We start from the raw sequence: 20,515 nt of genomic DNA, 5'->3' as shown, positions 1-20,515 counted from the left end.
GCTCAGTCATTTAAGCATACAACTTCGGCTTAGGTCATGACCTCACGGTTTGTGGGTTCGAGCCCCACGTCGGGCTCTGTGCTGACAGTTCAGAGCCTGGAGCCTGCTTTGAATTCTGTGTCTCCCTCTCTCTCTGCCCCTCCCCTGCTTGCACGCTGTCTCTGTCTCTGTCTCTCTGTCTCTGTCTCTCTGTCTCTCCCTAGAATAAACATTAAACATTGTTTTAAAAAGATATATTTTAGAGGTGCCTGGGTGGCTCAGTTGGTTAAGCTTCCAACTTCGGCTCAGGTCATGATCTTGAGATTCCTGAGTTCAAGCCCCGCGTCAGGCTCTGTGCTGACAGCTCAGAGCCTGGAGCCTGTTTTGGATTCTGTGTCTCCCTCTCTCTCTGACCCTCCCCGTTCATGCTCTGTCTCTCTCTGTCTCAAAAATAAACGTTAAAAAAAAATTAAAAAGATATATTTTAAGTTCACTTTCTTTACTGAATTTCTTTAATATTTAAGAACATATTTATCTATAAATACTCAAGGCCTCCAAATGTTTAAAAACTAACTTTGAAAGTTTGCCGCACTTGATACAGGATTCTAAAATGTTCTTTCTGCAGGATGGGTATCATGAGTTTCCTTCCAGTTGTGTGAACTCATGGTATGTAATCATGGCACAATGACTACTAAACAAATGTGCATTACAATTTAAGATCTGCTCTGTGCATACAGCTGGTCTGTTGAGAACTGCTACATGGTGATTTGAGAACACTCTCAGAAATTGAATCTTAAATTCTTTTTAACTGAGTCAATACATGTTCAAACTTTTACAATATGAAAAGAAAATCCTATGAGGAATAGCTTAAATCTACCAAATTACATGAAGTCAAAGCTAGCAAAAAGATGTTGAACTACAGAAAATTCTTAAAGTTGTAATATTTTGTTAGCCTTTGTGATAAAGATATACACACACACACACACACACACACACACCCCTGTCTTCATTTTCAGACATTCCTTAAAAGTTATTCTATCAAGAGACAGAACAACATACTAAGAACTTAGAATAACTTTCAAGAGATGTTAAATAAAGACAGGTTAATCATCATGATCACAATGTAAAGGGCAGATTAAAATTAAATGGTATTTTTCAGACATTTTTATTTAACTAGCTTTTATTAAGCAATTGCAATAAGCAGATTTTGTTACTGGGAGTCTGGGTGGCTCAGTCAGTTAAGCATCCAACTCTTGATTTAGGCTCTGGTCATGATCTCATGGTTCATGGGTTTTGGCCTGCTGGGGATTCTGTCTCCCTCTCTCTCCACCCCTCCCCTGCTTGCTCTCTCTCTCTCTCTCTCTCTCTCTCTCTCTCAAAATAAATAAACATTAAAAAAAAGATTTTGTTAGACCAAGATGTCATTTATACTCCACCAATTCATTTACTTAAAAGACTTTAACTTTGTGAAATGTACTGTACTTGTTTTTCTATATAGGGAACACAGAAAAAGGAAATTATGTGAGAAAAATTTATGGGGAGCCTCTAACCTCAAATTCCACTGTAATATTATGAGTCTCATCCAAATGAATCCTGAGTCATATAATGGTTCTCTATTTTCTAAACAATGAAACAAGATGGGAGAAGAAAACCAAACAGTGATTCAAACATTTTATTTTGGTAGTTCTAGATCTGCTGCATTCAAGAAATATTTAGCCAGGGTTACTAAAAGCCAGACACTAAGCAAAAAGAATGAAAAACTGAGCAAGATGTAACCTCTACCCTGGAAGAACTCCCAATTCAGGAGGAAGAACAGACAAGTCAATAAAAAAAAATGACGAATCAATATAATTGATGGATGAAATTGCTCAATTTATATGACAATGCATAGAGCTAGAAAGAGGAAGAGATATTTTCAAGAAACACAGATGGCAATATTTTAAACCTAAGAAAAAAGGAAAAACAAACACTACATTTAATCTGATTTGAATACTCCTTAACTGCCCACCATCAAAAAATACTGTAAACTAGTCAAACTTGAATAAGCAACTCTTTAAAAAAAAATTTCTCTTAAGAAAATGAAGTATACACAGAAGAGAACTTCAGGCACTCTTCTAGGTACTTACATAAACTCATTGAAACTGTCTAACAACCCTGTGAAATAGGTACTATTATTATCCCATTTTACAGATGAGGAAACAGACACAGAGAGCTTAAGTAACTTCTCCCCAAGGTTAGACAACTAAGTAGGGTGGCTAGGATTTGAACACAGGTAAATCTTGGTCTCCAGTTTACAGAAAATGAAATAGTGTTTTCTACATACATAGCAAGAAGTACTGGTAGTTAAGAAATCTCTAGGATGTTTCCCGAGCTGTTTCAGTATCCAAATATGTGATTATAGATGAGATCTATGTTAGAATCACAGCAGACATTGAGAAAGAAGAGACAAACTAGGTAGCTAATTGTGTACTCTGATACGCTTTACTTCCGGGAATTTACCAAGAGCAGCCTGACAAAGAATTAATACACCACTGCCAATGCCCCCTTGGTGAAGAACTGCACCCATTATCTTTGACATTATATTGAAGGTAGGCAGCCATCAGTAGGCACAGTGAAAGAAAATCTATCTGATGAACAGTGTTTACGATAATACATGGGTTTGCTTCCTTTCCTAACCACCCCCCCCCACCGCCAAGAACCATAGCCTACCCTCCTCACTCCCTCATGTCCTATACTTTGTATCTCTAAAACATGAAATAATGAAAAAAAGCTGAGAACAGAATACACCAAAGTATCTCATTGGAAAGTCCTTTTGAAAGGGCTAATAGTCTTTCACCCTTACCCAAATGACCTGAACACGATAGAAAACTGACGAAAGTTATGTATCATAACACTAAAGAAATTGTTTTAAATGCTTATCACAACCCCACAACACTTAATTCCCTTAAGTTCCCTTAAAAGGGTATTAAGACTTTTACTTGATTTTGAATTTTTTAGTTTAATAGACTAAAAATACCTAACTTATTAATACGCAGTAGTGTTGAGAGGGCACTTTTTGGAGTATGTATCAAACATATGCTTCAAAATGCAGTTATCACTTTATCACTTTGGCCCTGTTTCTTAATTTCATCACTCAGATCTTTTTTTAAGGAACAATCCATCTTTAGTATCAGTTTGATCCATGTGTGGTTATCACTTCCTAGGAGTAAACATCAGTGTTGATAACACATGCCTATCTCTGTGATTCTATCCTACACTGTTTCAACTATCTCCAATTGTTATTCTACCTGGGATACATAATTAAAACAAATATAGATTTATATGGTTATTTTGATTTCCCACACTCATTCATTCAAAAGTATTTATTTGGGTGTCTATTACACATAAGTTAAATTAAGTATGGTCTCAGCCTCATGGGTACAGTTTACAGTATAGTAAGAGAGGAAGACAAACAAAACAAAGCCAAAGTAAAACTGTGGTAATTGCTATAGAGTTTTAGAAAAATGTGTAATGTTAAGGTTTTGACCTATTCTAGAGGTTCAGAAAAGAGAAGTCTTCTTCAGATAAGAAGAAGCAGTCTCTTCAGAGAAGAGAAGCAATGACTAAAGTGTGTTGTGGTGGGGGAAGGGCACCCCTAATGGCTGCAAGGCACAAATAAAGGCTCTATGGCAAGTGCAAAATGAGGTTAAGAGAAGCAGATAAGGGCTAGATTATGCAAGACCTCATAAAGGATTTTGGTCTTTACCATAAGAGCAGTGAAAAGCTAATGCTGCATGCTAGTGAAGGGAAAGAAATAATCAGATAAGCCTCTTGAAAAATCATTCTAAATGTAGTATTAAAAACAGAACGGAAGTGAGAGTGGATGTGGAGAGACTATGTGAGGAATTTATTCCACCAGGCCAGGCAAGAGATAACAGTGGGTTAGACTACCTAGGTGCAACAAGAGACGGGTAGAAGTGAACAGTTACAAGACATTTAGGACATAAAACTAATAGGATTTGATGACAGACTGACTAGTCATGAAAAGTAAAGGAGGAGGAATTATTAAAGATGACATTTAGGTTTCTTATGGTTCTTAGGTTCTTAGGTTTCCCACTGGATGGGACATGAGAGAGGATACTAGACAAGAGTGTTTGTTTGCTTTTCCTGGGGTAGGGAGGATCACGAATTCCATATTTGGTCATATTTGACTTGAGGTGTCTTTGAGACATCCAGGTGAGGATATCATGCTCCAACTAGCTCTGGAGCTCAGAACAAAGGTCTAGATTAGAGATGAAAACATGGGAATCATCTGTGTATAGTCCTTCTCTGAGCCACCTCCTCCCCATTCTAAAGCTGTTAACCACAGTGCTTGACCCAATGCCTTGTCACACTGTAGGCACATTAATCATGTCATGTCCCTTATTAAACTGTAAGTTCCATGAAAGCAGTGACCACTTCTATTTTGATTCTTTTACATCAACTCCTCACATAGGGTGAGGGTATCCTGCACTTAACAGGGTATCAAAAAACAATATTTGAATGAGATAATGAGCAATGTAACACATACTTTGGTCAATAATGACACAAAACTACAGAAAAAATAACCGTAAAAGTTAATTTTCAGCATAATTTGAAAAGCTCATATAATTTTAAATATAAGGGAAGGTGATGTAGGTAACATATTTTATATATTATTTATTTAGTATGTGTTATATATAGTTTTATTTAAATCATCTTATATATTTATATATGTATATCCCCCCCTCAGGGAAAAGTAATACAATTTTCTAGATATTTATCAGTTACACAACTCAAGCATAAACTAAACTGAAATATACAGTTTGATATACAACAAAAATGCAATTATCTTTGTTAAAAAAAACCAACCTGGTTTAGAACTTCCTGTACCTTTAAAAATGCCCAACAGAAAATAAACTTTTACTGTTAAAAGGAATATACACAGTTTTTTTTATTTTTTTAAATTTTTTTTCAACGTTTATTTTATTTTTGGGACAGAGAGAGACAGAGCATGAACGGGGGAGAGGCAGAGAGAGAGGGAGACACAGAATCGGAAACAGGCTCCAGGCTCTGAGCCATCAGCCCAGAGCCCGACGCGGGGCTCGAACTCACGGACCGCGAGATCGTGACCTGGCTGAAGTCGGACGCTTAACCGACTGCGCCACCCAGGTGCCCCAGGAATATACACAGTTTTAACAACACTTAATGTACACCATATCCCACAGATCTCAGTATTTTATTTATTCATTGGTACTAACCCAAGAGATATCATTTTTGAATCTCCATTTTACTGACAAGAAATCTGAAGCCTTGAAAGTTTTTGAGAGTTACCAAAACCATTTTAAGTAATATTTGCTTTAAAAAAAAGACAAAACAACCTTTGGCAATATATATTTTAATCTCTATGAACAAAATAGCAAGCTAAGTGACATTTCCATTAAAATTAAATTGAATATTATGCATTTTACACATAACCGCCTATCTTTATTTTGCTTTAGTTGCTTTTTATCATGACCTCCCATTGAGAAAGGATCTAGCAAGAAACACTACACTTAATGAAAAGGGCCAAAAGGACTAAGATCCCACTGAAATACTTTAAAAAAAAAAAGTTCCTGATAGTTATTTCATTGCTACTTCATTTGGTTTTGTGAATATGAAAAGCATTTTCATAATAATTTCATGATAATTTTAACAAAAGATACATTTGGGGGCATACCATTCACTTCTAATTTTGGAGATAGAACATAATTCATCTTAAACCTCACTGTAGTCAACACTATATATATGCATTTCTAAATCCTCTTTGCTTTTCATCTTCTAAGAAATATTTTAACATTTATATATTAAACCTGAAGAATGTTATTACATTGCTCAAAGTATATGTACTTTTGTATATAACCATGGTCTGGGAATTTTAAGTAAATATATTGAAGACTACAAAATACAGTGCAATAATGAGAAACACTAGCGAATAGTATCAATGCTTTGTAAATTACATTAAAGAGAAAATATACTAAAATGAAAAAGGAAAAACTGATAAAAAATATTTTGGGTGAGGTTGTGGTTAGCCATTTATTACTTTTTTGTATGAGAGTTAATTAATATTCTAAAAAGGTCTACAAAAAGCTGAACAACCTCTCAAGCTCTGAATTCATGGCACTGACCTTAGGACTTTCTCAGAATGATTTTTAATGCACTCTGTTATTAGTAAAACCTGTTCAAACACATGCCCCATCTGCCAGCACCCCATCTGCAAGAGAGCTTCTTATTCTTGTAGACAGTACAACTTCTGCTTGCTTCCTTGTCTTCTCTACATACCAGCTGTATGGTAATGAGTATGAGCAGCTGAAAATACCGCATGATAACAAAGCTAACATGAAAACAGCAGAACAACACTTCCCCCCAATGAAGCAGTTGCAGCATGAACACAGCAGATAAGCTACTCAACAGAGGTGGGGTGCGTGAGAATTTCATTTGCGTGTATGGGGGGCCCGGGAGTGCTTGTAGGTGTGTGTGCGTGTGCCACATCCGCATGTATGTATACGTGTTAAATATGGGGTTTCCACGTAATTAAAAAATAAAGAGAACCAAGAGCAGCACAGGGTACCAAAGACAGATCTAAATCTCTAAGCACTTTTGTTAAGACCTGCGAATCAAGTCCTTAAATATTTTCAGTCTCAATTCTTATACAGTAACGATATACCAGGGGCCATTTTGATAAGCTCGTTTTCAAATATGTTAGCAAGTATGTTCCATTTCTTAATTAACTTATTTTGAGGCCTCTAGGGAAAGAAATGGAGTCAGAGCTTAAAATCATAATGGGAACTATTTACTAGACATTTTAGCAGCTAACATAATATGTGAATCAACACACTCTTTTCAATTCTTATACAGCGATTTAAATTGTTTCAATTTAATGGTATTGAAGCCAACACATTTATTCTAAACATCTGAGAAACTCCAAACAAAATACTAAGATAGCACAGGTTACCTTAATTTAGGAAGACATAATGGGGTTAATTTTTACATAGATGATAGTCACAGTGAATGAATCTACATAATGTAAGTAGAACAAATCACATTAATTTTTCACATGCAGTAGCTTTCCATTTAGAGATTAACAGTCATTCAGGAAATTATTTAAGAAAATGACCATTTAAAATTGGTGCTAAGCATTTTCTTTCACAATTTGAACAAACTAAAAATGAAAAAATATTCAAAACACTAACTGTAAGTAAAAGAAATAAGTACTATCATATAAGGAGATTTAATTATAACTTTTACCAATACACTGAAAAAGCCTTATGCGGACTTCGTAATAGTTATTAAGTTCTTATTACATAACCATACTTTCTATAGGTTATTTCATTTTATTCTTACGACAACCCTATGAAAGTAAGTACTTCTACTATCTCCATTTTACAGATGAGGCTTAGTAAGTGGTGAAGCTAAGAATGCAATCCCAAGTCTAACTGACTCCATCATCTATGCTGTTAAGCACTCGGCTATTCTGATATAAACTCCATAAGGATGAGGATTTGAGTCTGTTTCATTCACTGTTGTACTCCAAACGCCTAAAGCAGTCCTTGACTCATAGCAATTATTGAATGAATAAATGGAAGAGAAAAGTGGTCAGTTGTTTTTAAGTGTAAATCAATTTAAGTGGGAAAAAAACTATCAATTTTGTAATAACCCGAATCGTTTTGATACTGAAAAAAAAATACTTCTTAAAGAAACTTAAAATAAGACTGTTTAGTAACCTAAATTGTGTTCACTTGTTAGATTCAAAAATTAAGACTTTATTTAAAAGATTCTCATAGTTAAACACTCATGTCTGAAAAGGCTGGTACAGGATGAATAACAGCAAAATCGCACTGATTTTGGTCCTCACTTCAGCAGCACACACACTAAAATTGCCACGACACAGAGAAGATTAGCACGACCCCTGCACAAGGATGACACACAAATTCCTGAAGCTTCCATATTTAAAAAAACAAAAAGAGCAAAATTGCACTGATTTTACTATTTTTGCATATTTTTGTAAATCCACTTTACCTGTCTTCATTTTACTCTATAACTATAAAAATGTTCTTTTCCTGTTAGCTTAACATATTCCTTGACTTCAAATATAACAAGGCCATGAGCTTCCCTAACATAAAAGATTAGTACACTATGCATCAGAACCTGAATTGAAAGAATAGTTCCAACTTAATAAAATACTCCCCAATCATCCCTTAAAAAATAAGACATACAACTGCATTTTCTCAAAGAAGAACGAACTTTTAACACCACTTAACCAATTCAAAAATCCCACAAATTCACACAAGATTTACAAAAACAGTACTATACTGCCCCTACATGTTCAAACTAGTAGTAACAAGGACATTTTAAAATCCAAAGTGATAATGCAGAGATTTTTGTGGAATACTGAAAAGCTGTTTAAGCTTAAATTGTGCCCAAGTGAACTATACGTAATCACCCACACATAAAAATGTAATTAAATATAGGAATAACCTACAAGTTTTGATTTACATTTTCAATACTAGCAAGGAGAAAAAAATTAAGAGAATTTCACCCAAAATTGTATTTTTTCTCTCAAATATAAGATACATGAAAATATAAAATAATCAGAAACAAATAACTAGCTCTGTGTTTTTGGAGTCAGTATTAATGTATTAATGTTTGAGAAATACTTATTCTTAATTGTTCTTCCTCTAGCCCTAACTAAATGTCAATAAAGTTTATAAATATATAAACATTTATATATAGAGATACTACCAAAGTCACAAGAGAAACCTAGTATCAGATTCACTTTAAAAAAAAAAAAAAAAACCTATCTTACTTTTCACAATTTAGGGATAAAACACTATATATGCAAATAAAGAGATGTGCGGCATCATGGAAATAACTGAACTGTAACTTCTAACATTTAGAATGTCATTGGCTTCACCATAAATGGTAGTCCTTTCTGCTCTTACTTTCTTTGGTGAAGTTTCTATAATATTAAAAAAAAATTAACTTATATCTATCATTTATATCTACCATAAATACATCTCCTATAAATTATATCTATCATTATATAATTGGTTTATATGTGAGACACACATTAATTTATGCAACTTTCCACAAGTCAGATAGGGCCAAGAACTCTAATTCTGATGCAGGAACAATCCAGAAAGAAATCACTAGGTGAGCTTGATAAGATATTAAAATTTCCTTCCAAGAATATGAAAAAATGGAAGAAAATGGAATCGTATTTAATCTTTCAGGACCTCAAAATACTATTTTGTGCTAGATACTATCTAACAGTATTTGAAAACCAGTAGATTATACATTTCAATAAAATTACCAACATAATCCTATCAAGTCAGAGAAAGACTGTGTCTGTATATGAATGCACATGTATGTAGTATCTATACAAACAAATGGAGAAACTATAAGACAAATTACCCTGAGTTGATTTAGAAAAGAAAAGCGTACAATTGAATAAAGGAGTCTGGTGACACACTATATACTGGAGCACACCAAACACGCTGTCCCCACCCAGGCAGAATTCTCAGGGTCACCAAAACGTTAAATTCTATAAAAGGTAGGACTTTTTCTGCTTTGTTCGCTAATGTATCTAAAGTGCCTAGAATTGTGCCTCGCAATTAATAGATGTTTATTTGTTGTATAAGCTAATTAACCTCTGATTTTGATATGTGACCATAAAGTGGGGACAATGAGATAAGTCTCTGAGACAGAACAGCATCTGTAGCCTCCTTAAAGGAAGGCCTCTGCCTTACTCATCTTTGTTACACTAGCAACACACACAGAAAGTATGCCTAATATGTATTAGCAGAATAAAAATTAATTTAGTGCTATTAATTTTATGTAGAAATACTAGAAGAAGTAAAACAGTGGTAGAGGTTCTCATTCCTCATTTAATGTATAAGTCGGATAACAGGAGTCGCATTTAATCCCTAAAGAAAAATAATATATAAGCTCTGAATTATCATTACATATTATATGGAGCTGCCTATAACTAGGTTAGTAAAATTAGGTATCCATTTATATAAGGTATGTTTTACAGTACTTAAATATGCATGTGCCCAGAGACTTAAGACAAGGCTTTGACTACTTTGACATTTCAAAGTGTATTCCATTTTTTGTAGGTGGGTGACAGCTGTAAAACTCAAAGGTCTGTGGAGTCCCACAATTTTGCAGAAAGCTCTATTGCTGACTTCAGAACTTTTTGGAGTTTAGAAAAGTAATACAGTGCATATGTATTACTGAACACTTCCAGTACTTTATACATTAATATTTTTGCAACAAAGTATAGGACCATTCAGATAAATAATAAAACGGTCTTATGTCAGTTACAGTTAGGGTTGGCTAACTTTAAAAAAGTTCTTAGTTCTCAGGACTTGCTGGATTTCTGGTCTGCAGACAAGGGACAGTAGATTTATTTCATATGTGTTTACATTACCAGAACTTAGTACCAAGTTTATTTTTTAGCATATTTTTCATCTGTCTCCCATACTAAACTTAATAGCCTTGCCCTGTGCTGTTAAAATTACTGAACTACTTAAACAGATTGTTATCTATCAACAAAAGGGAGAAAAATTCATGGCAGTTACTTCTACAATATAGTTGTAGACCTCTAAAACACATTATAATTTGTTTTACATTCATATTTGACAACTGAGACACAGCCTAATACCAAGACATCACTTGATGACAAAAACCATCTAGAAAGCAATGTTATCAGAGTTAGATATTGAAGCCATCATAAATTGTGGGAACAAAGCTAAGAATTACATATTTAAAAACCCAGCATTACATAGCAAAAGTTAATCCTTAAAACATTTGGCAACTAAGTATGGATCTGTTCACTCAACAAACCCTACAACGGTCAGTATACCATAGTGTTTGTGATATGACAGCCAGATGCCTGAGTTAGGATCTCAGCTCCGTCGCTTATCACCTCAAGGGCAAGTTATTTACCTTTCCTGTGCCTCCTCAGATTCCTCATCTGTAAAACAGGGATCCTATAACACACCACCTCTTTCACAAGGTTATTTTAAGGATTATATGAGTTCCTATATGGAAAGTATAGTGCCTCCTCTGCATCCCAAGTTAGACTATATACTATTACCTGATTTTACTGTCATCGAAACACTGGCATTAACAACTACTTTTCTGTTTCCCTAAAGTAGACTCTAAGCACCATGAGGGCATGGTCCCTGTCCATCTAGTTCACTGCTATATCCACGGGTTCTAGAAAAATTTCCAACCCTGTTCTAAGTATTTCATACATATTTTTGGCTGATATTAATACTAATAAATGTCATGTCAAGGGGGAAGTGAATTTGCAGAAGTATAAATAATGTGAAACACCAAGATGTGAGCCCAAGCAATAATATAGGTTCCTTCTGTCCATCACTTCTCTGATCATCTGCTTAGCAAACATACTTCATGTTTTGATTCAAAGTTACTGTGAAGCCTTTCTTGAGCCATGTGCTTTGAGACTTCGGTGACCCTCTCGTGCTCCCACAGTATTTTGTACATGGGTCCATTTAAGCAATTATCTTTTTATACAATAAAGATTTGTTTATGGTTTTTACCACTTGACTATCTAAGATGCTTAAAGGATTGTGATTTTTCACCTTGGTATATCCATCCACAGGTACCGGGGATGAAGAATCATCACCTTTTTATTTATAGCCAGTACCTTGCACAGTACATAGAATAAGACCACAAGAAAATTTATAATTTATATATATTCTGTTTATTTATGTTTATGCATGACCCATGAAACATTCCTAAGAAGAAAAAGTCTGACATGATCTAAAATAGAATGGTCTGATATGTGGTAACTAATTCCTTTATTGATAAAATAGTGATAATAAAAACTACCAGATCATTTGAAAATGTCAACTCTTCCCCACTTCCAATGGAATATATGTGTAAGGAAAATAACCCTAGGAAGTAACATTTTACTAGTTTACTCAAAAAATAATAATAATAAGGTACCCTATTAAAATATCTCTCCAGACTTGCTCATATCACCACCCTGTTCTTCCTCCTGTCCAAAGTACTTTAATATTTTTTCTTTATTTCAGCATTTTCTGACATTTTTGGGCTACTGTAGACTCTTGAAAGTAGCCATTTAAATGACTTTACCCTATGTTTGTTTCTCCTTCATTTTCAAAATTGGTAAGTAGTAATTACTTTTAAAATTAAGTGTCAAACTGTATCTGAGTTTATTTAAATTTAGAAAATGAAATAGTCAAAATCACAGCTGCAAAGTCATTGAAAAACATTTAGTAAACAAAAACATGTCATATTCGTAACAGTACAAAAACTACTTCAGAATCTTCCAAGTTTAACACACACTTCAACGAATTAGTCATAGGAATATTTATACTAACTTTCTTCTGCGTATCACTAGGAGCATAAAAAGACAGACATTAAAGATAATTTCTGAACTCTAAGAGTTTATAACCTAATTGAGGAGACAAGATAACTATATGAAGGTATCAAATAACATCACTGGGCAGTACATATATGCCTAAGGGCCAAAGGTAATGGCAACAATTACAATATGTTTCACTGGTGTATGAGGACAAAGGTAGATGCAATCAATGCCAGGAGAAAGGTTCCAACCAGACAGGGAAGCTAGACTGTGAGGTCATATAAAGGATCTAGAAAGACAGAGGCACAAATATAATTGGTGGACACCTGAATAGATCAATCTGGGAGAGAAGTGGAGGATGCTGGCTTTTTAAAGGTTTCATATTTCTGTATGTTAGGTAAACATCCATCTATTTCTAATTGCCTAAGAGTTCCATGAAACAGATATTGAGTTTCATGAGATGTCTTTCAGGCATCAAGGCATTTTAAAAGACCAGACTTGCTACAGCTACTTTCAATGAGAATTAATCATGGCTAGACTAGATTTAAAAAAAATAAAAAAAAAAATGTAAACCTGGATTGGGGCTAAAGGCAAAGCTATGTCAGAAATGTAAAAGTAAGTAGTAGTGCTATAAGAAATAGGCAACTATTTCTGGCAGCTGCTCTTGTTAGTATGAGAAGTACTCTTGTCATACATATTATTAATAGCAGTACACTTTGAGAGAGGCTGCCACTTATACTGTGCAAATATCACACTATAATTCAGAAATATAAAATGATAAATTAAGGTGGTGCAAAAACTGAGATAACCACAAGGCTTGCGGTAAAGATAATGTGTTAAATCAGTGATAAATCATAAAACTACATATGTAGATCATCCATTTAGATAAAAACACAGATTGTAGTTTTTTTTGTTTTTTTTTTTTAATTTTTTTAACGTTTTATTTATTTTTGAGACAGAGAGAGACAGAGCATGAACGGGGGAGGGGCAGAGAGAGAGGGAGACACAGAATCGGAAACAGGCTCCAGGCTCTGAGCCATCAGCCCAGAGCCCGACGCGGGGCTTGAACTCACGGACCGCGAGATCGTGACCTGAGCTGAAGTCGGATGCTTAACCGGCTGAGCTACCCAGGCGCCCCCACAGATTGTAGTTTTAAAACAATGGGAGGAGAAGAAGAAAATTATACTTGAAAATAATAGGTGACAGGTCTACGGCAAATATTTTCCAAAAAGAATAAAAAATAAAATTACATGAGCAACAAATGATTTCTTGGTCTATTTATATATTTTCCTCCTGAAGCTATTATATATAAACATATCTCATTATTTTCTCAAAATGAAAAAGATTCCTTTGATAAAAACCTAGAATACTAAAATTGGAAATAAAATAATCTAGTATTAGCTAAGTAAAATCCACAAAACTTTGCCATGTAGGAATAAATCTACTTACAATATGATTTCTTAAGGAGCACCTGGGTGGCTCAGTCCATTAAGCTTCTGACTCTTGATTTCAGCTTATGATCTCACAGTTCTTGAGACTGAGCCCTACATCGGGCTCCATGCTGAGGAACTTGCTTGGGAATCTCTCTCTCTTTCTCCTTCTCTCTCCTTCTCTCTCTCTCTCGCCCTCCCCCACTCCTCTCTCTCTCTCAAAATAAATTTTAAAAAAGAAAGAATATGATTTCTTTCTCTTAAGCAACATTAGAAATCCCTCGTGCTGGTTTTTAATTGGTACAACTTTCTGGAGAGCAATTTAACAGTATTTTTTAAGAATCTAGGGGCGCCTGGGTGGCGCAGTCGGTTAAGTGTCCGACTTCAGCCAGGTCACGATCTCACGGTCCGTGAGTTCAAGCCCCGCGTCAGGCTCTGGGCTGATGGCTCAGAGCCTGGAGCCTGTTTCCAATTCTGTGTCTCCCTCTCTCTCTGCCCCTCCCCCGTTCATGCTCTGTCTCTCTCTGTCCCAAAAATAAATAAACGTTGAAAAAAAAAAATTTTAAGAATCTAAAAAGGTTCATACTCCTTGACCCAATCAATAACCCTACTTCTAGAAATCTGTGTATAGAGATGTTAAAGATTTATGTACAAAAAAGTTCAAAGCAGGTCACTGTCTAAATCAACAACAGCAGAAAAAATTATGGATGCATTTAGTAGGTTATATATTAATTAATAGCTTTATTATACTTAACGCTGTATATTAAGAAGAGAAATAATAAGCAGTATGGTAAAATTGTAGCAATTAGCCACACAAATATTTTTTTCTACATAACTACAAAAGAATTAGAAAAAAAAGATGATGGTTTTAAAGGAAATGTAAGATTTATGGCTTGAACAATCTCATTCTAACAATTTACCATGAGCCGAAACTCATAAACAAGCAAAAAAATGTATGCACAAGATTTATTGCAGTATTATCATAATCATAAAAATCTATCTTCACTGTTTTATAAGCAAAGTTTCATTGAAACACAGTCCTGTCCATTTACCCATTCATTTAAGTATTGCCTAAAGCTGCTTTCATGCTACAATGGCAGAGATGAATAGTTCTAACAGTGACCATAAGGTCCACAAAGCCCAAAATATTTACTGGTCCTTTGCAGAAAGAGCTTGTGGACCCCTGATTTAAACTAACCCACAACGATAACAACATGCAGGAGTGATATTAACGTTTTCTCAAATGATACAAATATTCTAATTTTATTTCTATTTGCATTTTAAAGAAAAATTGTTTTAAATGTGGTATTTTGAACAAAACTTGATATGGAATATACTTCCCACAAAATTGTTTTCAATTATCAGAAATCCCATTACATTTCATTATTCCCATACATTTCATTATTGCTTGAGCTCTTGGGTTTTGGGACAACAAGTCCTTGTCCTATATCAACCCTACCTCCCCTCCCACCACTCCCACCAGCAGTCCTATACCACTCTCCTAGCGGTGTTGCCAACACTTATGCTACACAATCAGTACACAGTTCAAACCCAGGAAAATACAGGCATTCTAAACACAGTATTTTATCTATAAACCAGCATAGTCAGGTATCTTTAAAAGCCCTGTATAAACCAACAACGGCATGTCATTTGGAAATTTCTACCAAAACAATAACAATGAAGAGTAACTTTACAAGAATATTCTAAATGCTTAAAAGTCTCCAAACAAAATGAATTAAGAAATGAGATTTAAGCACTGAAGTACATTTTCCTCCTCTTTTAGTTGTAAAGATATTCTTTCTCTAATCACTAAAAAGGAAAAAAAATGCTGCCAAATAAGCTATAAAATTCCATCAAGATGTATCTTGAGGTACATTTTTTTTTGCATTTTAAATATTTCTTATATATGTTTAAAATGCAAAAAAAAAAATAATGTACCTCAGGATTTAAGAAATGCAGTAGTATCATAATTAGGCATTCCAATTTCAAAGAAAATTCAAAATTTTCAGTTATTTTATAGATTAAGTAAGCTTTTCCTGTAAAATTTCCTCTAAAGGACAATCAGTTCTTTTAGAATAAAGTTATATACTAACTAGTCCTCTCAAATTTTCGTGTCTGGATTACCTATAAGACTTTTAAAAATACAGATAGATTCCTGAGCTTTAATCCAGATCTCTTACATAAGACTATCCAAAAGAGGGGAGCCCAGGAATCTACATTTTTAACAAGAATTTTAACAAGTATTCCTCATAATAAGTATGAGGACCTTAATACTAAAAATATTTTTATTTACAGTAACTGGTTAATAACTTGACTGTTATTTCTTTATTGTTCTATTAAGTCCAAACTGCCTCTAATGAGAGACTAGAGTAATTTATATAATAAGTTAGACTACCAATACCAATTTTACACTTAATATGAGGTAAATAAATTTTCTGAAAACCTTTCAAGAGATATAAATCGAAGTTTAAGTTACATCAACTATTTCAAAGGATTTTTCACAATTTTCGAAGTATTTTATTGTGCAAACATTAAGTGGATCAATATCTATGAGGGATGGAAGGACAATACCATGTTTTTCAAATTTTACTAGGTCAAGATTGCTAAAGTCTTATAAGAGGTCACTGTAGTGCACATTAGCTCACTACTCGGAAGAAAAAAAAATGGCCTACAAAATACAGAACTCTATCTGCTTTGTGTACTTTGTTGTCATTAGAGAACAATCTGCTTGAAAATAAAATGTACCCAATATGAGATATATTAGATGTTACACACAAAATACGATTAATTACATATCATACCAAGTCTTCCTTACATCTTTGATAAAGAAAAATACATGTTTTAAATGTTTATCATCAATTTACCAAGGGAAAATTAGTAAATTAAATAGCAAAGAGCATTCAAATCAATTAAAAGCTATCTAAATTAACCAGGCACAGAATTCCGGGGAGGGGAGGGGGATATAATTACGCTATCCCTCTAATATTTCTAGTAGTCAGATTCAATGAGTTATGCAATTATAAGTTACTGGCAGGCAGGCTGTCTAAAACTGAATGTGTTTTTTAACTATTCCAAAAAATGTTCTTGTGTGAATTTTATTTTTCGAATTCAGTTCTCTTCTGCTATTACAAATGCAAGGCTATAAATTAACATAACATAGTAACCCAGAAAAGTCAAGCTGCATAGTGACCCTAGGAAGACCTCAGGGAAAGCCTTGAAGTTCTCTATTAATTTTTCTTACAGAATCTGTTGCTGAGCCTTTTAGATTTCATGTACATGTTAGAAGATAAAGGCAAAAATATACACTGTGACATAATGAAGTAATCTACCATATATTGTACCTAAGTTTATTAAAAACAGTCAGCAACAAAGAACAAAATCATCTTGATTGTTAATATCTTAACCTTTTGATTTAAAACACCCACATTTCTTTTCTTCAGTTTAAAATTTTACTTGTATTGGTATTTTCTTTTATAGAAGTATAAAAATAATAAATTAGTTTATTAATGACTTTGAAGCTATTCGAGGCCTCTGTGTAAATGCTTAAATCAGAACAGTGACCTCATTCAGAAGTTATAAAAGTGACAAAGTGAACGAAGACAAACACTTTCCGACAACATAGTAAAGAAGAAAATAAGAGGGTGGTGGAGATATCTGTATTCTATTTTCAATGTTTAAACTGTATTACATTTAAACCTCAATCAAGATGTTTTTCAACATGGCTACCACTTGTTTGGAGTAGAAGAGGGTACTCCTCAAAAAGGAGCTAAGATAATTAGAAAACATGTTCTTACAAAGGTTATTTAAGTCCCAGCAAATAAAAGATTCTTTTTACTAAGGAGGAAAAATACTTTTCAGGTGTTCTGTGTTAATCTACTTGTTCAATAGAATATTTCCCCATTAGTTTAAAAAGAAAAAGAGGTAAAAAAGGAAACTAAAACATTCATAGCACTGTTACACGCAATCACCCATTTAATCTTGGGTTGTTAATTTTGTTGTTGTTTTGGTTTAATGGGTTCAGGATCATAAACATATTTTAGATCTAAAAATATATCACTCTAGTTAATAATGCAGACTAGCAATACCAAGTAACTCAGAAAACACAATAAAACTGCTAACATTAACAGGGTCAGAACTTGGCAAGGGATAGCAGAATGTCATCCTGAAAAACATCCAATAGATCATAACCTGATTATATGTTAGCACAAGTTCTACAAAATGTTTGTTAGTTCAGGATTGTCTATATATAAACTGTACCGTAACTGCCACACAATTGCATGCTATTTTTATTTGATATAACAGCAAAAAGTAATGTCCCTATTACATTAAGTTTGAATTAAAGAAATGGCAATTTAAAATCATACAGTTCTAAGGGTCAGATAAATCTAGGGAACTTGGAATACTCTTTAAAAGAGCTAAATGCTGTAATTCCCATGTATAAGAAGAATACCACCAGCTTTTTGCTTTTCTCACAAAATAAAAACTACAAATTTGGGGTTTTCGTATTTGCCAACATACTTAAGACACGCTTTTCACATTTGCCAATTGTAAATAAATTTAAAGGATTCTAATATCATGAAAAACAAATGAGAGAGGAAAAAAAGGTGGATTGGTTAACCTTGCCCTCTAGGCTCTCGTTCTATTATAATTACCACTTACATAAGTTTTATCTAGCTACATAATGCGCTGATAATTTATAAATATCAATTGAAATTTGGAGCATTTCTTCACTAAAGAAGACAGAAGAACTTCATTTAAATAAATATTCCTATTTTTTAAATGTAAGACTTACCCGTCTTCGACAAAAGGGGAGGCCTTGGGCAATGATGCTAATGCTAAATATCTTCATCACAGTTTGATGTGGTAGAGGCTCTTTTGCACTTTTAAGATCAACAGGAACCAAGCCATGGCTTAAAGTAGCTTTTCCTGGTTTTGACATTTTAAAACTCCTCTCAGTTGATGAATACTTTCTACATGTAATACAGGCACATTACTAAAAATTCTAGCCACCAAATTAAAATATAATTTTCTAATTAAAAAACAAAACAAAACAAAACAAAAAGGCTGAGAACCCAAGGCCTGCTGCTTTTGTCTTTCAACCTTCTCCTACCAAATGTCCTGACCTGTCTGAGGCTTGGTGAAGTGCAAACTATCCTAGAATAGCCAGGAATTATAAACTACTGAAGTGAAAGCTCCTGCTCCTGCCAGTCAAACAGCTGGTGAACCTCCCATACAAAGTCAGTAATGGGAATACAACCAAAGCAGGGCAATGCTGTAGGGTCCCTTTTCAAACTTCTGCAACTACTAACTCAGGTATTCCCTAGAAAGTGAAAGTAAAGTTTTCCTTACAAAACTCCAAAAAATAAATACTGTATTTTCTCTCAAATATCTTGAGTCTTCCTTACCCAAATATCAGCATTAATATCTTAGGAATGTTTTTAAAATGTGCTTCACATTTAAGGACAGTATGCATACACACATTTGTTCTTAGATATATTCAGAATGAGCACTATATTCTCAAGCATTCATCTTAAGCATGCTCTCTTTTCCATACATACCATTCTTTATCTCATACTAAAACATTAAATTCACTCTAGCTCCCTAAAGCTATTAATATGCACTTCACATTAATCTTATCAGTAGACATTGTAGTTGTTTGCAAATGTCAGTTCAATTGCTGTAATTCTGAAAAACTCAGTGATTCCACTTGAAAGTATATGTCATGTGATTAAAGATATATATATATATATATTAAAAAGCAAGTACTTATAAATGTAGCCTGTGATGGGAAATTATTATAGTAAATAGTAACTAAGCCATTCATCGCAAATCGCTAGTGCCTAATTTCTCCAACATGCCATGGTCAGATAAATCTTCCTAAAACACAGAGAGAGAATGTGGTGTACAATCCAAACCTCAGAAACTTTCAATGGTTCCTCAATTTGGAGACGAAGACTCTCCTCAAAGTGGTCCCAAACTAATCTTTCCAGCATTACCTCAAACATTTCCCTAAATTAACCACTTATGCCAGTGTTACTTAATACTACGCTTTATATTCAAACCCATGAACTAGACTGTTAACGAAGATAAGAAAAAAAAACTGAGCGTGAGAATTAATAGATGGTAGGTAATCGACACGAACTATGTTCACAACGCTCGGTTAACTAGTTTGTTTTCTCCATCCATTCCACTGTCCTTTCCAAAAGCCAGTGATCTCACTTATCTCTCCTTCCAATAGCTTTTATTGATCTCTATAAAGGGAACTTAGAATGTGATATGGAAAGAATTAGAAAGGAGAATGTCAGAAATAAGTGATTTCTTTTTTTACATTGGAGAGATTTGTCGTTCTAAATATAAAGTGGGCTACTAGGAAGCCAATCCATACACTAGAAATACTCCTAGCCCCACCAAGACACTATTTTATTAAACTACATTTTCCTTTCATACCACAATTTCAAATGCAGTTAAAAATGCAAAATCATTATCAGAGGTGACATTTTTAATTACACAAAAGTAAACAACCAAATTTCTCCAAAGAAAATACACAAATGATCAATAAACACATGTAAAGATGTTCAATATCACTAACCCCTAGGGAAAAGCAAATCAAAGCCAGAATGAACCACTACTACACACCCATTAGGATGGCTACAGATATACACACATACCATAAGAAGTGGTAGCAAGGATGTAGAGAAATTGGAACACT

General features: G+C 34.0%; 1 protein-coding gene and 1 non-coding gene across 5 annotated transcripts in view; one reads left to right on the top strand and one right to left on the bottom strand.

Moving 5' to 3' along the window:
* Positions 1-20,515, bottom strand: part of FBXW7 (F-box and WD repeat domain containing 7) — a 230,417-nt gene that overhangs the window by 43,782 nt on the left and 166,120 nt on the right. Inside the window, exon 1 of one of the 4 annotated variants that reach the window (XM_040472357.1) lies at positions 18,599-18,938. The exons of the other annotated variants lie outside the window; for them this stretch is intronic. Within the exon in view, the coding sequence (XP_040328291.1) occupies positions 18,599-18,745 (147 nt within the window). The 5' untranslated portion in view covers positions 18,746-18,938. Of the gene's footprint in view, positions 1-18,598; positions 18,939-20,515 lie in introns of those variants that run through there. 4 annotated transcript variants of the gene reach the window in all.
* LOC121040185 (U6 spliceosomal RNA) lies at positions 7,863-7,969 on the top strand. Its single transcript, XR_005795172.1, has one exon. It is a non-coding gene; the product is annotated as a U6 spliceosomal RNA (small nuclear RNA).

Source organism: Herpailurus yagouaroundi, unplaced genomic scaffold (genome assembly GCF_014898765.1).
Source record: "Herpailurus yagouaroundi ecotype Mexico unplaced genomic scaffold, PumYag 28, whole genome shotgun sequence".
Taxonomy (NCBI): domain Eukaryota; kingdom Metazoa; phylum Chordata; class Mammalia; order Carnivora; family Felidae; genus Herpailurus; species Herpailurus yagouaroundi.
Note: the sequence above shows the minus strand (reverse complement) of the source record. Positions and strands in the feature narration are given on the sequence as shown.